The sequence below is a fragment of the Apis cerana genome, linkage group LG5 (genome assembly GCF_029169275.1).
Source record: "Apis cerana isolate GH-2021 linkage group LG5, AcerK_1.0, whole genome shotgun sequence".
NCBI classification, from domain to species: domain Eukaryota; kingdom Metazoa; phylum Arthropoda; class Insecta; order Hymenoptera; family Apidae; genus Apis; species Apis cerana.
The window spans coordinates 12,965,649-12,985,495 of NC_083856.1; the positions used below are offsets into that span (position 1 = coordinate 12,965,649).

A 19,847-nucleotide genomic window follows, 5' to 3' on the forward strand; every position below is an offset into this window, starting at 1 on the left:
TATATTTTTAGCAATTTTCAAATTTAAAATCAATTAATCTCTCAAAAAAATGAACATACAAATTTCTGTTTTTTTTTTTATCAAAGTTAATATCCAATTATCAAAATATCATTCAATCATCTTGTTACAAACATCGATTTAAAAAATAAAATAAAAATCATAAAATCGATCGAAAATATTATGGATCTCTATATACGGAATATATCATTGATGCACCGATATTGCGAGTCGCGAGTATACTAAGAACTGCATCGGTGTGGTGTTTTTACGGAGAAAGTTGATTGGTTCAAAGCAATGAATATGGCAATAGTAGGGATGAGGCTGCGTGAAAGAGGGGGAATTGGTGCAGTTACTGCTATTGCACATATAGTTACACTGTCAGTTGGTAAACGTATGTCGTATTGTATACGTCTGTTGTTGAAACCGCGTTAAAGGGAAAGTGAGCGCGTGCGTTGCTCGTTTCGTGAGCTTATAAGCTCCTTAACAGGCCACGCGTTCCTTTCTATATGCCATCTCGTGTGTTCATCTTTTCGTTTGTCAAAGGATTCAGGATCCTGATGTGTATCTGATATAAATATAATGTGGTGAAGTGAAACGTTTCCTGGGCGCGGCGACTCCGGCAGAAGGAAGGAAGAGAAGCCTAATAAGCTGACCGGCATGTGCACACAGTTCTGCCGCGGTACTGTCATTTTGGCGATGTTCCTCTGCCGGATTTGCTCCGCCGAGGAACAGCCGGGTTCCTTCGGTGGACCCGGTCTCCTAGAATCTTGCAACATTACTGCCGACGGAAAGGAGATTTCTTGCCGCGGAGCTGGTTTTTTGTCCATCTTGGAGCCTCTCGATATCACTACACTTCCATCCATCGTCAATCTTACGAAACTGTGAGTATAAAGCATACATATGTATATTTCTTTTCACTTATTATATTATAATATTTTGACAAAATACTTCAAAATGTATTAAATTCTATTGATATACTTGAGATCGTATTTCTCATTTCTTGTTTCCTTTTTTGTTGTGTTTCCTTTGCGCGCGCGGCTTTTCGAGCACTACGGTCGCACGGAGGTCCTTCGAACTTTTGCCTTGAGAGTTTGAAAGGTTTGATATTGGATGAGACACCAGAAACCTTGAGACATTAACATTTTAAATGATTCATATGGCGATTTAAAATTTCTTAATTTTATTTTTATATATATTTTATAAAATTTATTATTGATAACTATTTATCATCAAACATTAGAATATGATTTGAATATATAAAACAATTACCACGTGATCTCTCAAGAAGCGCCAATTATTCAAATGTGAAAACTATCTGTCAAAATTAAAACATGTCTTTCGAACTTGTTTCTCTTTTTGAAATGACCCCTTTTATTTTAAGCCTCACGCAAATAATATCAAGTTTCAAAACAACAATTTGCTATTATAACGTGACAGTATTAATTTTTCTTTTTCATTTATACTCGATGCTTTAAATAGAAATGTTACTATTATTGTTATGATTAATATTTATTTTATTTTTTTGATCTTATGGAACGATCAAAAATGAAAGAATGAAAAAAATGACATTTACAGTATGGTCGCGCGTAGAAGGCGGAGGAAAAACGAACGAGTAATTGGAACTTTTTTCTGGCCTGGATTCCATCCGAAAGTATCCTTCGGGACAAGTTGGCCGTATTTTCCGCGTATACACTTAGATATGTCTGTTCGTTCGACTTGCAGCACTGCATACTATGCGAATTTATTTTCGTGTCATCTTTTTCTAATCAATCGTTGTTTCGCTATTACAATTAATACATTATCAAATCTATTTATTTCAGATCTTTTGTAAACAATTATTGAGAGTAGTATATTTTTTAGATTATATTTAACGATGTAGAAATGTAAAAATATTTAAGAAAAATATATTTGCATGAATTGAAATCAATTTTGAGATGTCGTCATTTGAATTAAATTCAAATATCAAAAATTACAAAAAAATATGTTGATTTGATAGAAAGTGTCATAAGTTATATTGCGATAAAACTATCAACTTTTTTTCACAATGATATTTTTTATCATATATTTTTTCTGAACTATATCTGCACTATATATCTGTATCTATGTATTTTTTGTTTAACATTTAATTTAAAATTTTCAAGAAGCAAATAACGATTTTTATATTGAAAAAAATTTCATTAATCAAAAAAATAAAATGATGATTCGCAAAAATTTTCAAATCAAATGATTTTAAATTAATTTATGTTTTTCATTAGTCTCGCGAAAAGTTAGATTAATACAAGATTGTGTCTGGTTACGAAATAATTTAAATTGTATGGTGAATGGCTGAAAAAGAAATCCTATAACATTAATATATATTATCTCTTTGATTTAAATTTTAACAAATTATAATATTACTAAATCGTTGAGACATTGAATATTTCATATTTAAATATTATATTTTTTCTATATTTGTTACCGTATTATATCCAAAAATAAATATACGCCCATAATGTATCTGAAAACGTACTCTAGCCATAAAAGTCTCTCTAAGAAAGTGGAAAAATAAAAAAAAAAGAAGAAAAATCGATAGCATTGAACATTAAAAACATCATCCCGAAGGAGCATCATAAAAATGAAATTGCATGGTACAATGAATGTTTCTGAGAATACAGGAACGAGGTATTAGAAATGCGGAGAACATCTCTTAAAGGCAAAAGGTATGAAGGTATAATCCGTACAAGTAAATACGGTTGACGTTTGTCGACCTACATAACCAAGAGGTTGATCCTTCTTTACTCAAAGACAGCCGATATTTTATAGAGCATGGTTTAAAATCAAGGAAACAATGAGAAGAATCAATGAGAAATTACATATCATAGATAGATAAAATCCTAGCTTGTTTTTATATATAGAATTGTTAACAATATTCGTGAGGATCTATATAAATATTTTGTGATATTTTTGCATTATTTTTTTATCGTGATTTTTCTTCATCACGATCTCCTCCTTTCACTTCTTTTGTTTTCTTTTACAATCTTCCTTCTCTCTCTTTTTTTTCAATTTCTCCTCTTTTATCATGATATTTCATTTTCATCACGAATATCGATCGCAAGAGAAAATAGAAAAATAGAGGATGACATAAGGGTAAAGAGAAGAAGACACTTGAAAAACGAAGTAATTTATCTTTGTTCGTTTGCGGAATAGGCTTATTAATCGGCGGGGGTCGTCGAGATTAATTCACACTTCTCTATCTAAGAAATCGAAACGAATCTTAGGAATCATCGATTTTCTCCACTTGGTAAATCAACAAGAAAACGATCTATCTTCTAACAAGTAGTTGTCATATAACAACGTAAATTTATACTATTAGATTAAAAAAAAGAATAAAATTTCACAATTTATTACAGAAATAATATGGCAACATTACAAATTAAAAATTTCGTGATCAACAGTTGCTCCATTTATTATCTAAAGACGTTTCTACATCGACCTTTTCGACGACCGATATCTCGATGTGCAGTTAGGAGTCGATTAATCTCGCTCTCGTTCGTTCGAGAGTCGAGTCGTTTTTACGTATCTTGTCATTGCACGTGGTTTCATCGACGCGAAATATTTATAGAAAACTATCTTGTTGGAAAAGCATGTTCGAGTGAAGATTTTTTCATTCATTCTTTTGATGAACCTGTTTCGATCTTTTGCTTCGTTAATTATTCTCATTCAATAGAGTTGTTTCTTCTAATTATACCGCATTCCTATTCTTTTCTTCTTTTTCTTATTCCTTTTTTGTTTGAATAACAAAATATTTAATAAGTAATAAAACTCAATAGAGAAAATAGTTTATTTGAAAATGAATTACAGAATGATATATAATTTAAATATATAATTTTGCTTTTATATGTAAGTATATAGGTCTTATCGTACGCTTTGGTTAACTATCATAATCATTCGTTTTTAACGGTGTTGGTATCTCCAATACTAAAAATTCATTCACATAAAATTCTCATTCTCATAGTATCAGTAGATATTATTATTATGGCCTGATGCTCGATAGACGATATAACATCTGAAAAAAACGTGGAGAACTATTAATCATGCTGGTCACGTCTGTAACGTGAATCGCGTGTTCATGACGTTATTGTGAAAGTAATCCCACCGACTGTTGCCAAATTCGACCCATTTGTCTTTACGGAAAAAAATATTTCGAAATTTTATTATTATTCCATATCAATTTTATAAATTTAATAAAAATGTTTTTTCTCCTCGATAAATACATATTTTAAGAGAAAAATGCAAAATCTCAAGATTCATGAATATCGATTTTAATGTATTTTTAATTTAAAAAAGATAATCTTTTTTTAGAAGTAATTCTATAAAAATCAAAAAGAATTGACGAATAAAAATTTCTCAAAATTATATTAATTTCTTAATTTTATTAAGAATGAATAATTTAGAATGAATAATTAATCATATCGAGAATCAGTTATAGCGACTATCGATCATATGGCTATTCGATAGTATTCCATTCCTCGTTAGTCAAACTTCACGTGTATCTATGTCAATACTTATCATTAAATTAATTATCACGTAGCAATACATGAACATTGACCCATATAATAAATTCTAAAAATTTCAATGTCAAATGGCTTAAAATTTAATATATTCCATTCTTCTTAATTTGTTAACAACAAGTGTAAATGTATGAAATTTTATCGCGCGACGAAAGTTAACCTTAAAATTTCTCAGACACGAATTGAAACATAATTATCTGTTTCCGATTATAATGTAAATTAATCCCTTAATAAATTGGTTGTTAATGTGTTAATGAACGATGGAAACGTACATAAGAGAGTGATTTTTGTGAAATCAAGCGATCTGCGCCAGATTCCATCCTGGTGACGAGTCGCGATATAGGTCAGAACGTACGTCGGTTTGTGTTATCGAGATTCCATCGTGAACGAAAAAAGATTGAATAAAATGAACGGAAAAAATAGGAAGAAGAAATTGCCGTAACACGTAGGAAAATATTCGATTTAATTTTTGTTTTATTTCGATCTGACGCAAAAAACATCGTCGACAATGAAATAGCGCGGAAAGAAAAGGGATCGATCCACGAAAAAGAATCTCGGTGAACGGGGCGGTTCTTGGACGATCGAGAGCCGGTAATCCGGAAATATTCGTGTCACATCTGTACCGGATACATCACTTTTCTCAGGTCACACTCGCTGCGTTCAAGACGCGTGTTTTCCATCACGATCTTTCTCGTTCGATCGGAGCAATGATTTTTCAAGATTATTTTTCCACGTTTATTTATATTTTTCGAAATTATTTTTATCTCAAATATGTTTTTTTTGAATTTAGTTAAAAATTTTAATTTTAATAAAATGCCGACATAATTGTTGATAGAAAATCGTTGATAGAAAATTTTTATTTAATCGATGCTTTTTAACTCTTTTTTTTTTTATAAATATTTTTGAATTTTTTTGTATCGATTTGTTTAGGAAAAAATTCGAATGGATCTTTTATTACATTCGAACTAAATGAATTAATTAATCATATCAAAGTCGCGAATTTGTATTGAATAGTAAATGAATTCGTCGTGAAAGAATGACACAAATTCGCAATTTTAACCGAAATATTTCGCGTTGGTGTAGAATAATATCCTAGTCGATATAATTCATGATTCACGTTAATCTGACATTTAAAGACTTCGCTAATTTACAATTTCCTGTTATTCCGAATCATTTTACGCAGGTCATTGAATTTGTCTCGACACTATTTTATTATACACTTATGTAGATATAGATTCAAGTAAAAATAAAAATAAAAAAATAAAATAATCTGTCAATAATTACTTTGCGTCATTGTCAATAATTTACGTAGATCGATAAAAATATTACGCACATTTGTACAAGAAAAATCTTGCGAAGTTTCCAAGAGGAGTGAAATGATTAATCTCGCTAATTATCATCTCTCGAGATTAGAGAGTGTCGTTGGAAAAACGAACACGTTCCACCAATTAGCGAGTTCTCACAGCCATCCCTCATCGAGGAAACGAGTCGTCATCTTCAGGTCCAATTTTAGGCGAACGAGCTGTTGACCCGAAACGTTGCACAAGATTCGTTTCCGTGGCGTCGATTCACACCAACTCCTCGACCTGGAACAGCCGGGCAATAACGTGAAACTTGGATGCGATTAAACAAGTTCTTTGCCGAATATTTCGGCCGTGAAAATATACAACGTGTGTCATTTATTTGCAAATGTTATTTTATTTTAGTTACTTTGATCGAGCATTGCAATTCTCCATATTTTCCATGTAGAATCGAATTGTCTTTAATGTAATATAATTATGATAGTTTTCAGTCATTTATTTCAAGGAATAAAACGTTCAATCATTTCGAACGCATTTATTTTTGCTACACAATGAATTCTCCACGTATAATTGAATTATTATAATTTTTAATATAGTATGAATACGATTATAGAATCGTCTATGGCTACGAAAGGATGAAACGATCGAAAATTTAATAAAGGAACGAGGATGAAGTTCGAGCCGTGACGTGATGTTCAACGTTTATTTAAGATTTCCGGTTAAAACTTTCTCTGACAGTAACAAAGTGGTTGAGATGCCAGCCTGGATCGTGACAAGAATATCGAGGGATTGATCCGCGTTTACGCGAATAAGCCTGTTTCTTCGATCGTGTGGGAAAAAAACGAATATATTGAATATAATTAAATATACATTAAAAATGTTTTATTTATTTAAAAAAAAGAAAAGTCGATCTTCGTGAATCTTTTTCGCGTCCACTTAAGAAGAAAATAATTATATTACGCCATAATTGAATCGAAACCATTCAAATTTTGAAATATTTTTATTTTCAAAAAAAAAAAAATAAAAAAAATAAATGAGATTTAATGAAAAATTTCCTTGGAGAATCGATTCCGGATAGATAACAGAAAAGTTGGTGATACGACTGACCCACCGTTATTCATATAGAAGCTTTTATATCGTGGCCAAAGTTTTTCTTCGTGTTTGCGAAACACAACCGACTGACCATAAATAGGAGATGGTCGTTTCTATCACTGGAGAATTAGTTTTCAGAAATATTTTTCCTCCTGCTTTTTAATTGGTCAGTGAAAAATAAAAAATCCTATTCATGGAATGAAATAAATTAAGTTAAGAAATTTATTCGATAACGCGATACACTTTTTCTTTCCGATCTGTCTTTTTAATGCGCAGCAAAACGATACATTAATTTTCGTCAACTGCCTTTTTAATCATTCGATACACACGCTTTCTCGAGCCACAACTCCGTTTATTTCCTCCAAATTCATAAATCAGTCGATACTAAATTTAAATTATAGTCGACTAAGCCAAACACGATAAATTCTCTTCACAATCGGTTGGATAAAACCAGAAATTTAATATTAAAGGGCAAGTGAAACCTTTAAAAAATTCTTCTTAACCCTTAAAAAATTCATATTGATCTTCGTTTTCAATATATTTAACAATATAATTATTTTAATATCAATCCACATTGTCAGAATACGAAAAGAAAAATTTATTCCATCTAAATATATTAAATTAATATCCCCTTATTATTTTTAAATCTATTCTATTTATTTTTCGTTATTGCAACCGTCGTTTTGTATATATACTCTGCAAAGATCGATCGACAACCGGAGAATCATATATCTTTACTGCAAACTCGTAAAAAAAAGGGGAGGGAGGCACGTCTGCGTTATTTGCGAAACGACACGGCATAAGGCAGGAGGAGGCAGTAAAGACCGAGATAAAACTATGATGACAAATAGCAAAAGGACGAGGACTGGAATAACGATGAAAATTCCTCCCTTCCGTCGCCAAATAACAGGTCCCCTCCTCGTTTCTCTTGTTTTTCTCCCATGTTTTTCTCGGTCGTCTCGCATTTCGTCTTCTCTTCTGGACTCTACAACAAGAAATTACAATCGGTGAGAAATAGGCAATGTTGAATTTAATTTTACCACCAATCTTCAGTTTATTTTTAACCGTGAGAAAAATTATCCTCGTACTTTATCAAACGTATAATTACGAAACATTTTTTTTTTTGCAATATCGAATTATAAATCAACTTTAATATTTCTGATAAAATTTTCTTTTTTCTACTTGGTAGAAAAACGATTGAAATAAAATCTGAATTGATGATACTTCTTGCCAAAAGGATATTTTTCCTCGCTCTACACGATACGAAAAACGTGTTAAAAGAAAAATCTTTCAACTTACGGTTCCATCGAGAAACCACATTTCCCCTTACAAACGATTCCTTAGAAAACTTTCTTTGAAAAACTTATCAGAACATTGCCATTGAGTGCGAACAGCCCTTCATCCAACTCCTAAAACTCGAACAAACCATTCTTAACCAACCTAAAACTTCCATCAGCTTAAGTATAAGATACGAAGGGAACGAAAATTGCGTTGAGAATTGGCGTTTTTTTTTTTTTTTTTTTTACAAATGACTTAGATCAGTCACAGAGAGAAATCGATCTCTTTTCTTCTTTTCGACGACTTTTTTCTTCTGCATCAAGTTTGTTCTTTGAGATGTGAAACAAATTGATTAATTGATTCTGATTATGGGGACGTTCCACGTGTTTAACCATCATTCGAAGAGAAGAAAAATTTGTAGAATTTAGTGAATTATCCGAAGCATCTTGTTGAGTTGGATACTTTTTTAAGATAACTGTGTAAAGATGAAAAAAGCTCTTTTAGTGGAGAATATTTACTGTAAATAAAAAAGACCTTTTTTACTATTTTACTATCTCGAGGAAACTGGAGAGAAAGAACCATGAAGAATGTTGGAAAAACGTATTGTGAACACCTTGAAAAAGTTTCATTGTTCCATGAGATTTCCGTGCGGCCCGCACATTGTATCCACACATTGATCGAGTGAGTTTACGCACGCGCATCCACCGATGCCGAAAATTTTATCGAAGAAAACATATTATTTATTAAAATTATATATATTATGCGACAAAAATATTCAATTTTGTCAATTTTAACTTATAAAACGAATATTAGCATGTGTATTGAGTTGTCGAGAAAGGCTCGTATAAAAATATGAAAAGAATAAAGTTAGAATAAAGTTTTATTAGATCCGAGACGTTGTATGAATAATGTAAAACTACGTTTGTATCGAGACAAATTCTTTTGGTTAAGAAGAAATCTTCAAAGGAGGACGGAAATAATATTGTAACAATTTTCGAGAAATAAGGATAAATATTCTCCAATTCGAAGAATAAAAATGGATCGAGTACAATAAATTGTTCTGATAAATGATTAACAAATTTATTCAAAAAAATATGTTTATTTAAATATTTTTATTTTTTCCGTTTCAAATCATGTTAAAAATGTTAAAAATGTTAAAAATATCTTAAATGCGTCATTATTATGTTAGAACACGAAAAATCAAGCGAAATCAATCGCTTTATCGGATCTTTATGCTAATCAAGTGAGCGCGACTTCCGAAATTAGCCAAGGACTTTTTTATTCAATGAATCGTAACCGCACTCGTATCGAAACTCGATATTTATGCATGCTAGGACGATATTTGGACGGTGACGTTTTGAATGTGGCCTAGAAAACGATTCTTCGAACGAGAATTCACCAGTGACGCTATACTACCTGAGAAAGTGATTTCGAATTTTTATTTTCGAATCGATTCACTAGATCGAATTGAAACGTTTGATCGATTACGATTACAAAAAAAGAGGAAGCTAAAGTAAACTAAATTGAACTAATTTCGATTTGGATTTATGGTTTAGAATGCTTTTAGAATGCTTACTTCTACAACACGCTTAATATATTTCTAGAACTTAGACTGCTATGTTTAAAAATGTCAAGTTTCGCGTGTGCGATTTAAACAAGCGCAACACTCGAACAAGTTTATTCTATATTCGTAGTGTTCAAGTGGCTGGGTGCTCGATATCGGCGAATTTATGGGGCCATTAAGGGGTAACCAGCGCGTAATTGGTACTATACCGAGGATAATATGCCTACCATCAACTGGAAAATCACTTTATTGCCAGATAAAAACGGATGGATATTTAAAATGACGATCGACAAAATTTTCCAGATTTATCCTTTACGAGAGAAAGTTTACTTCTTTCTTGTTTCTTTTTGTTAGGAAAAATAAATTAAACGTAAGTGCACAGAAAATTTTACAAACTTTCCATTTTATATCATCTTTCTAATTTTTAGACATTTGTAGACCGAATCTTAATTATAGTACTATAGTACTATAAATCGAATGAAATAACATAAAAATACATAAAAATTTACGATACAAGGATATGAATTAATAAATCGACGATAAATAGATCGATGATATTTTAAAAAAATTATATTCGATATATATATATATATATATACAGAATGTCTCAAAAATATGGAATAGAAGATTTCTAAGATAATTTCAAGCAACAATTTCCTTTTGTTGTAGTTACAGTTTTTTTTGACGAGTTAGTAACAAAAAATATTGACCAATCACGAAGCGCGTAACTTAGTCGAGGATAACGTTGGGTACATGCTGCTGATCGAGCAGGAACAAATTCAAGCAACATGTTTCGAAGAAAATTTATTGAATTTGATAAATATTTTTTTATCCAAGAAAATTATATCGAATTATCACGAACAATGAACAAACTGTAATATTCAACACATTTTTTTTGACACACGTTGCTTGGATTTGTTCGTGCTCAGTCAGTTGCACGTAACCATTACCGTGGTTTGACAGGTTACGTGCTTCGTGATTGGTCAGTGTTTTTTATTAATAATTCGTTAAAAAAGATGTAACGAAAGTTTTTGCAAAGGAAAATGTTGCTTGAAAAAATTAGCTCAGAAATCTTCAGTTAACGGATGTTTCCGTATTTTTAGAACAAATTGTACGTATAAAGAAAGGAATGCATCCAAGTAGAATCGGTCCGTCGTAAACTCGCCGCGTCTGATCATGTCTCGTGAGTTGAGTGTGAAATTGGGAAGACAACTAAACATGGAGGACTTGTCGGTAACATTTAACGATGGTTCACTTGTTTGAAAATACAAGATTGACGATAACTATTTACATTTTTCGTTCTCTCCAATTTTCTCTCTTTCATTTTTTTTTCTTATCTTATATGTTCCTTTCTTCTTTTTCACTTTAAAATAAAATCGTCTCCCTAGGCTGCTTAGGAACAATTCTTTGTCTAATTCATTTGTTCTTATCGTTCGTACTATTTAGTTTCATATAAAATTATTTCGATTATATTGAATCTGTATGACTCGAATATAAGCAAAAAAAAGATCAAGAATTAAATAAATAATAATCGAACTAGTATAAGTATAAATAATAATAAATTCTCTTGTAAATAAACATTCATTCGTGTTTATAAATAATATAAAAATTTATATCCAACTAAACTTGTTATTTTGACTTGATATATGTAACAATATATATTATGAAAATAAAATCTTCGTATGATTATTTTGTTCATTTACAGTATAATTTTTCTTGAATTGTTGCAGAGATTTAACGAGCAACAACATAACAGACATTCCAGCCCGTGCCTTCAACCGAATTTTCAATCTTGAAGTGTTGTAAGTATCGAAACGAAAAAAATCAATAATATTTCTATTATTTTTATCGTTTCTCTTCTTTCTTAACAAATAGTATTTTCGTATTATTTTCTAGATTACTTCGACGAAATCGTTTGCATACGATCACCGATGATGCATTTACAAACTTAACGAGCCTTCGAGTATTGTGAGTGTTCTAAAAGTCACACAGAATATAACAATAATAGAAAAGAAAAATAAACAAATAAAAATGAAAAAGTCACGAATTTATATGCAACAAATGTATAAAGTGTTAAAAAAGAAAAAAAATTAATTAACTTCATTCAGTTAAGATTCAATAAAGAAATTTGTTTGATCAATAAAGAAATTAAGAAAACAAAAAGGGATAATAAAAACATAAAAGGCGGACTGTTCGCTGTAAACGAAAAAAGATGAAATGGGATCGTGGCCGCGATTTTTAAAAAAATTATAATTCTCTGTCTGCTTTGTAGGGAGCTCGATGACAATTATTTAACAAAAATTCCAACCGCGATCGTAAAGCTCTCTGGCCTTGAAGACCTGTAAGTGTGCATCGATTAAGTAAAATGTAATTTGACAACTTTTTTTTACATTCTATGAATACCATTTCCTTATCGAGCTGCGTTTTACATTCATGGCCGATTAGAAAATTTAATATTCATATGGCCGCGATGTCTCGATCAAAAGATCGAGAAGATTTTTCTAATGTACGATAAAAATTATTTGTCTGTTAAATCATTATCACTCTAGAGAATTTTTTTTGAATTTTGCTGAAAATGAAAATTGTAATCTTTGAAGGAAAGAAGAATATAATATTTTCGTTTAAAAAAGATAAATATTCAAAATTTATAGTTTATCACAGAGTGATCATGATTATTTAAATTTTATGAAACGCTTTAATTTTTTTTTTATATATATATTTCGACAAATGATAACAAATGCAAAAAAAGAAAAATTATTAAAAATTAGAATCGCGAAAGAGAGATCGATCGATCGATGCTCCGCTCCTTTTGTTTTTCCGTTTTCACCGAAACGAAGGAAACCAAGAAAGTCGTATTCGTGTATGCTTTATCGGTTCCGTAGGTCGCTGTCGAACAACCGGATCGAAACTTTGGAGGAGCATGTTTTTCGACAGGTCACTAATCTATTGACGCTCGACCTACGCGGAAATCCTATCAAAGAAATACACGGGAACACTTTTCACAATCTATGCAAGCTTCGTAAACTGTGAGTATAGATTATTCGATAAGCGATTTATCAACTATCAGATAGATAGATAAACCTTACGTGTATGATGATGGTTTGTACTCTATTTAAAACATAATAAAATATATCTTGGAAAAATATCTTGGATAAATTATCGCAATGAAGATTGTATATATTTTTTGATTTGCGAATATATAGTTATGTAGAAAGAAAATGACGAAAATTTTTTTTTTAGGATCCTGTCGAATCTAAAAGAACTACAGATATTTCCTAATTTGAATGGAACAAAATCGTTGGAAGTGCTGAGATTGGATCGCGCACAAGTGACGAATGTTCCAAAAAATTTATGCGAGCAATGTCCAAAATTGAAAAGTTTGTAAGTAGTTCAATTTTATGCCGACAATTCATTAACATTTAATATGGAATCATGTTTTATCGATTGTTGATATAAATAATTAATTTTTAGTGATATGAAATCAAATTTTCTAACAGAGGTGCCAAATTTACGAAATTGCAGCGAGTTACGAGTTTTGTAAGTATTTCTCTTAAGAACAATATAAATTTTATAAATGAACTATAAAATTGTGTACACAATTGAAATTGAAGTTATAAAAATAAACTTTCTTTTCTCTAGAAATCTGGCCAGTAACATGATTCTGTCGTTTCCAAATGAGCCATTCAAAGGTCTGGACATGTTGCACGACCTCCTTCTATCGGACAACAAGTTGCAAGTAATCCCAGGTGACGCGTTCACCGGCTTGTCGAGGCTACAAGTGTTGTAAATGTCGTCGCTTGCAATTAATCCCGTGTAGATAGCTAGCCGTTATCATTTTGAAAAAAGAGGATTCTATGTTTCAGGGATCTAGAGAGCAATTATATCGAGTACATTCACCCTAACGCATTTAAAGAGACGAAACATTTAGAGGATTTGTAAGTTTTAATAAAAAATTCAGTCTTGCTTTAAAAAATCATAACGTTTCTTAAAAAGAATTAAGAATTAAGATTAAACTATCTAAATTCTAACAATTTTCAATAACAATTTTCTTCTATTGATATTCATTGATGTATATTTTTTTTTCATTTTCTCAATCTTCAGAAATCTTGGGAATAACGTGTTTCCCGTACTGCCAACACTAGGGCTATCAGGCCTATTACATCTTAAGACATTCAACAATCCAGCATTGAGGGAATTTCCAGCTCCTGAAAGGTTTCCACGTGTACAAACAATGGTATTATCGTACGCTTATCACTGCTGCTCGTTTCTATCAGTCGAAGTGGAGGATCCGGTGACGAAATCCTCCGTTCGAGAGTCTATCCTGTTCCCCACTGACAATGATTTTGATATGAGCTTGTGGAACTCGAGTTTCACCGATATTTGGCCACAGCTCAGTAAGTAGATAGAACTTTCATGCATTTAAATCCTCCAAGTTATATATACCATTGAAATGAATTAAATATGAATATATTTATTTTTATATATTGTTTTATTTATTTCACTATTTAATCATTGTTTTAAATTATTGAAAGTAATATCAAATTAACTATTTAATAGAAGCAATTAAGTGTAAATATTGGTATATTAGTAATCTATGAAATTTTAATCATTTGATTGAAAAAGAGGAAAAGAATCATTATCACTAATTATTCTATCGCTATACTCTAAACAATATACTTTATTATAATTATATCTTGAATGAAAAAAATTAACAAGTTTTTAAAATTTTTATTTTTTTAAAACATCTTAGCAAGAACGATTGATTTGTATTGTTTTGTATTGTTTTGTAAAAGATTGCAATCTAATCAAATAGTTTTGTTTTATTTAAAATTCAACTTGTCACAATTCGTTGATGAATCAATCGACACTGAAATGCTGCAAAGCGCATGAATCTACTTATTTAGGATTTAAGAGAAAATATAAGCTAATAATAAATTTTTAGAATATTTTTAATTTATATATAAATAAATTTCAACCCTTCAAATTTCGATTATTTGTTATCTCAAAAAATCAAAAATAAATAATTTCATTTATTAGTATGAATCATATGATATTTCAATAATCATTCGTGGCAAATTTAAAATTAATTTTATAATTAATAACATTGATAAATTGCAGTCAAAAATAATAACAAAAAGTATCATTGAAGTTTATAAATTAAAAGAATTAAAAGAATCAATAATAGTGATAAAATATTTTTTAATATTATTATATTTTATTATAGTTTATTTTAAAAAAAATATAATATTCCTCATTTTGAATCTACCATGTTAGAGATTTCCTATTTCGTACAATCGTTAAGAGAAGCACAAATTCACAAAAACACACATTTTTCTATCTGAAAAATCATTCAATTATTTTTCTTCAATCATCGATTCGTTCAAACGAGAAGAAAAAAAAGACTTTGCAGCACTGAAGTGATGACATGTTTTAGATAACATGACCGACAAATTTGGCTCGCAAATAAATGAACTTTGGGCTAACTTTGGTTCAGATTTTACATACCCTGGTAACCTGCCCTCATATGTTGAGGATTATTTTGAAGAGCAGAACAACCGAGTTACACTGCCAGCTCAAACTTCTCACGTACAGTGCCTACCTCAACCTGGTAATTTCAACATGAATATTTTTCTTCTTCTTCTTCTTCTTCTTTTAATACACAGTATAAAAAAAGTCTTAAAATATTGTATGATTTCCAGGTCCTTTTCTACCGTGCCAAGATCTGTTCGATTGGTGGACATTACGTTGTGGTGTGTGGGTAGTATTTCTACTCGCCATGCTTGGAAATGGAACCGTAGTATTCGTGTTAATATTCTCCAGAAGCAAGATGGATGTTCCTCGGTTTCTTGTTTGCAACCTTGCTGCAGCAGATTTTTTCATGGGCATTTATTTAGGTCAGGCATAAAAAAAAATATCTATGCAAGATGCAAAAATACCATTCTATGGTATAGAATCATTTTCTACGTATTTAAAATCATCATCATTCAAATTTATAACTTCAAATAACACTTTTGTTAATTTCAGGTCTACTAGCAGTGGTGGACGCTTCGACTCTAGGAGAATTCCGAATGTACGCCATACCGTGGCAAACTTCCGCTGGTTGTCAGTTAGCCGGTTTTCTAGGCGTTCTCAGTTCGGAGTTAAGCGTATACACGTTAGCAGTAATTACTTTAGAACGGAACTACGCCATAACGCATGCCATGCATCTGAACAAAAGACTTTCACTTAAGCATGCAGGTTACATAATGACCGTAGGCTGGTGTTTCGCACTGTCGATGGCAAGTCTGCCTCTGATCGGTGTATCAGATTATAGAAAATTTGCTATATGCCTACCATTCGAGACTAACGGGAACGCTGCGCTAGCATACGTGATCTTTTTGATGTTGATCAACGGTGTCGCATTTCTTATATTAATGGGATGCTATCTGAAAATGTACTGCGCGATTAGAGGCTCCCAAGCGTGGAATTCGAATGATTCGCGAATCGCTAAGCGGATGGCTCTGCTGGTGTTCACCGATTTCCTCTGCTGGTCCCCCATAGCGTTCTTCTCGCTGACTGCCACATTTGGATTGCAGCTGGTGTCGCTTGAACAGGCAAAAGTGTTTGCCGTGTTCGTACTGCCGTTAAACTCCTGCTGCAATCCGTTTCTGTACGCCATCTTGACCAAGCAGTTTAAAAAAGATTGCGTACTTATTTGCAAGGCGATCGAGGAGTCCAGGGTGACCAGGGGGATCGGCAGATGCCGGCATAGCTCGAATTTCAGCAACAGACAGACCCCGGTAAACACGAACAGTTTGGTGGACAGATCGTCGCGAGAGAATCAGACACCTTGTGCATGTAATTCAAGATTACTCGAGACTAGCCAATGTTCCGGTTACCGACGATGGGGCACCAGGATATTGTGGCCGTGCGCTAGAGACACGAGGCCCAGACATGCGCGTAGCGATCAATACGCATATCAAATTGCAGAGATCCAACAGAAGCAACACAAACGAGCCTCATCGGTGTCCTCCAGTGAAAATTTCTCCTCGTCTAGATCAGATTCCTGGAGACAGACTCATCATTGCGGTATCCCATTAAGATTATTAGATCCTAAACGGAGAGCTTCTTCGTGGCTGATCACTAGAAAACCGTCTCAAGATTCGAATCTCAGTTCTTCCAGAAATGATTCTTCCGGTTCCGCCACCACTGCTAGCACTAGTACTTGGAGGATTTCGAGGTCTAGCGCGTCCCTTGAGGTAACTGCCAGAAATACACCGAGACCAGCCAGGTCGAAACCAAGGCTCACCCGCCAGCTTGCAATTCAAGAGCCTGAACCACCTGGATCGCCAAGTAGATTAGCTGCCAGACTCCTCGCAACTATACCCTCCGCGGCAGAAACCAGTGATCAGCAAGATGATGATAATACAGCGCAGTGCTAAATTGATCTATGCGTATCGGTTTATTAGAGATTATACTCGGTTATATAATATAATAGATTACAAATATAGGTCTCGTTGCTTCCGAATGGTTTCAGTATTAAGTGTCTTCTGACAATGAGAGAGGTGAAAGAAGGAGAGGAGATTAAATACTCTGTATATTGGCGATAATCATCGTTTAAGATTAAGTGAATGAAAAAACGATGAATAGTCTAGCGCATTCTTCTTTCAACGTTTGCAGACATTTGTGATTAAAGTTGATTGTAATGTATATATATAATATTGTTTAAAAATATCACACTTTTATTCTTTTTCTGAATTGTTTTTAAGTAAAGGAGTTTATAAGACGTTGAAGGAAGAAGAGTAAAAAATTCTACTACTTTTATTCTCTTTGTACAATTATTTATACTAATTAATAATTAAAAGTGCAAACGATATTGTAGATCGTTTGGATTCGTGGAAGAAACAAAATTGATCTACCTTTATTGACCGTCCGTTACACGTGCATATGGATAAATTGCATCGAAAGAGGGTGAATACGGTAGTCATATTTGTTAGATACTGCCAAGAATTTTTAACAAGTTGACTGTTGAAGGAATTTTATAATTCTTATATTGATATTTCATAATACAAAATACTAATAAAATTGAAACACTATTTTTTTTTCCATTTTGGAAGATAAGACTTTTTCAATATTTAATTAAATCTAAGATTTTTAAACAACATTAAAAAATTATGAATAAATTCCACAACAGCCAACATAATAACATAACATACTAATTTAATTTGATGAAAAATTTTAATTCTATACGAGGGAAAGAATTCAAAAATATGTATAAAAAGTGCATCAATTTCATTGGGGCTTTTTCTATAAGAAATTACTAGAGAATTATGACTCAAACGACAAAGTACACGATGTTCCACATAGTTTTCGATTAAGATTAGAACATTGTACTATTTATTGATAAATTTAAAATAGAGCACACAGTATTCTTTCTATTCGTTCATCCTTACAAAGTTATTAGATCCGATAGAAACTCGAACGCTTTTTTATCTGTGGTTCAAAGGAAAATCCTTTTGTTACGGGATCAGTATTTAAAATCCATTGTTCAATTGTTAATAAGCGTGTGTTGCGTTTTCATAAGACTGATGGTTTATACAGTTTGTCCCATAATTCTAATTTTGATTCTAGTTGATTTCTAGTTGAAAATTTGGACACGTAATACAATTTTTAATCAAATATCATAATACCAGTGACGAATAATCTAAAGACTAATTTATTTGTTAATTATTATTGTTAATTATAGGATGGTTGATAGATTCTCAAATAAGTCGAATTAGAAAATTTAATCAGTGGGTAAATTTTCTATAATTTCTTCGATATATTTTTGGGATAAGATGATCTTTATAATAAAAAGAATTTCATCTTAAAATAAAATTAGAAAATAATACGTAATTATTTGGGAATTTATAAACTATCTTAAAATCAATTCGTACATTGTTACGTTCGTTAATTATGAAAGTGAACAATTATAAAGTTGTGCAGCTATAGTAGGTCACAGCTTGACCATCCTAACCTAAAGACTATTGTAAAATCGTTACGGCGTATAGATGTTTATACATGGTTTTAAATTAATGACAAAGATATTTGTTAATATTAGTTGCCGGACTTATTTGTCGATGAGTGAATTGTATTGTTCTTTGTATACCATTGTTTTGATACTTAATGCCGTTTGAGACCTCCAGATTATAATTCTTGTTTTCTTTAAAAAATATTCCATTATTTTATTTATAGTATATTCAATTCTGTTGAATATACTATATAATTTTTGTTGAATATACATAATTCTTTTCTAGATTTTTAATTTAAAATTAGAAAAAATAGAAAAACTTGTTAAAAATTTATTACTATTATGAAAATAGTAATCTGCAAAATTTATTAAATTGGCAGTATATTGCTATGTTAATTTTAATTCTGATAAAATTATTTGCAGTGGTATAATTTTATTTAGGATATTGTTTCAAAAGAACTAGAATTTGCATCTGAAAGTCTTGAACTGTATCTACAGCAGCATAGATCTAGGCCACAAAAAGTTAAAAAATTGAAATTGCAGTAGCTGTTTAAGAGTTTTGTCTATCATTATCGACGTAACACCAAACATATTTTGCGCGTGTGTCCGGTCCAAACTATTTAATAACGTTTTTCTAATAAAATAGCGAATTACGACGAACGAATGTGTTGCATTTCTATTACCCTGAAAAAAAAGAACAGATTTATAGATAGATTTTTTTAATAAGATCGATAAAAAGAAAAAAAAGAAACAGAAATCGGCTAGATGCTTCCGAAATTTTATAAAATTCTTTTATTTTTGAAAAAATGTACTCTGTCGCGTTACAAGAAAACTCTATATCACCATTGAATTGGCGAACGATATAATACTATTGATATATATATATATAACAGAAATAATTTAAATATTTATTTAGAATAAAATTTTCTCAACTTACTCAAATAGTATCTATATCTTCCGTGTAGGCGTGTATATGTATACGTTACCAGCTAAAAATATGAGACTTGAAACTTCCTAATGCAAAAACTTATATTATTTTGCAATTTGGAAAAATAATTTTATAAATCACTCGG

At 31.4% G+C, this 19,847-nt stretch overlaps 1 protein-coding gene across 5 annotated transcripts; it reads left to right on the forward strand.

Moving 5' to 3' along the window:
* Positions 1-382: 382 nt before the first annotated feature.
* LOC107998893 (lutropin-choriogonadotropic hormone receptor) lies at positions 383-19,434 on the forward strand. Of its 5 annotated transcripts, none has more exons than XM_017058421.3 (13): positions 383-881; positions 11,516-11,587; positions 11,682-11,753; positions 12,058-12,126; positions 12,668-12,811; positions 13,026-13,166; positions 13,257-13,322; positions 13,425-13,568; positions 13,649-13,720; positions 13,887-14,179; positions 15,220-15,393; positions 15,485-15,679; positions 15,810-19,434. In XM_017058421.3, exons 1-13 carry the CDS (start codon positions 658-660, stop codon positions 17,204-17,206), a joined length of 3,063 nt encoding a protein of 1,020 aa, XP_016913910.1. In that variant the 5' UTR covers positions 383-657; the 3' UTR covers positions 17,207-19,434. The 5 variants fall into 5 exon arrangements, with proteins under 5 accessions (XP_016913910.1, XP_016913919.1, XP_061931441.1 ...); XM_017058430.3 differs by having other exon boundaries at positions 15,280-15,393; XM_062075457.1 differs by lacking the exon at positions 383-881 and adding exons at positions 10,534-10,767; positions 10,889-11,018 and having other exon boundaries at positions 12,058-12,811.
* Positions 19,435-19,847: the final 413 nt, after the last annotated feature.

Excerpts from the sequence above, each read along its gene's own strand:
- LOC107998893 (XM_017058421.3), top strand. The coding sequence starts at position 658 with ATGTGCACACAGTTCTGCCGCGGTACTGTCATTTTGGCGATGTTCCTC. Across the intron at positions 13,721-13,886 it reads ACGAAACATTTAGAGGATTT|AAATCTTGGGAATAACGTGT; the intron begins GTAAGTTTTAAT and ends CTCAATCTTCAG. Across the intron at positions 15,394-15,484 it reads ACAGTGCCTACCTCAACCTG|GTCCTTTTCTACCGTGCCAA; the intron begins GTAATTTCAACA and ends TATGATTTCCAG.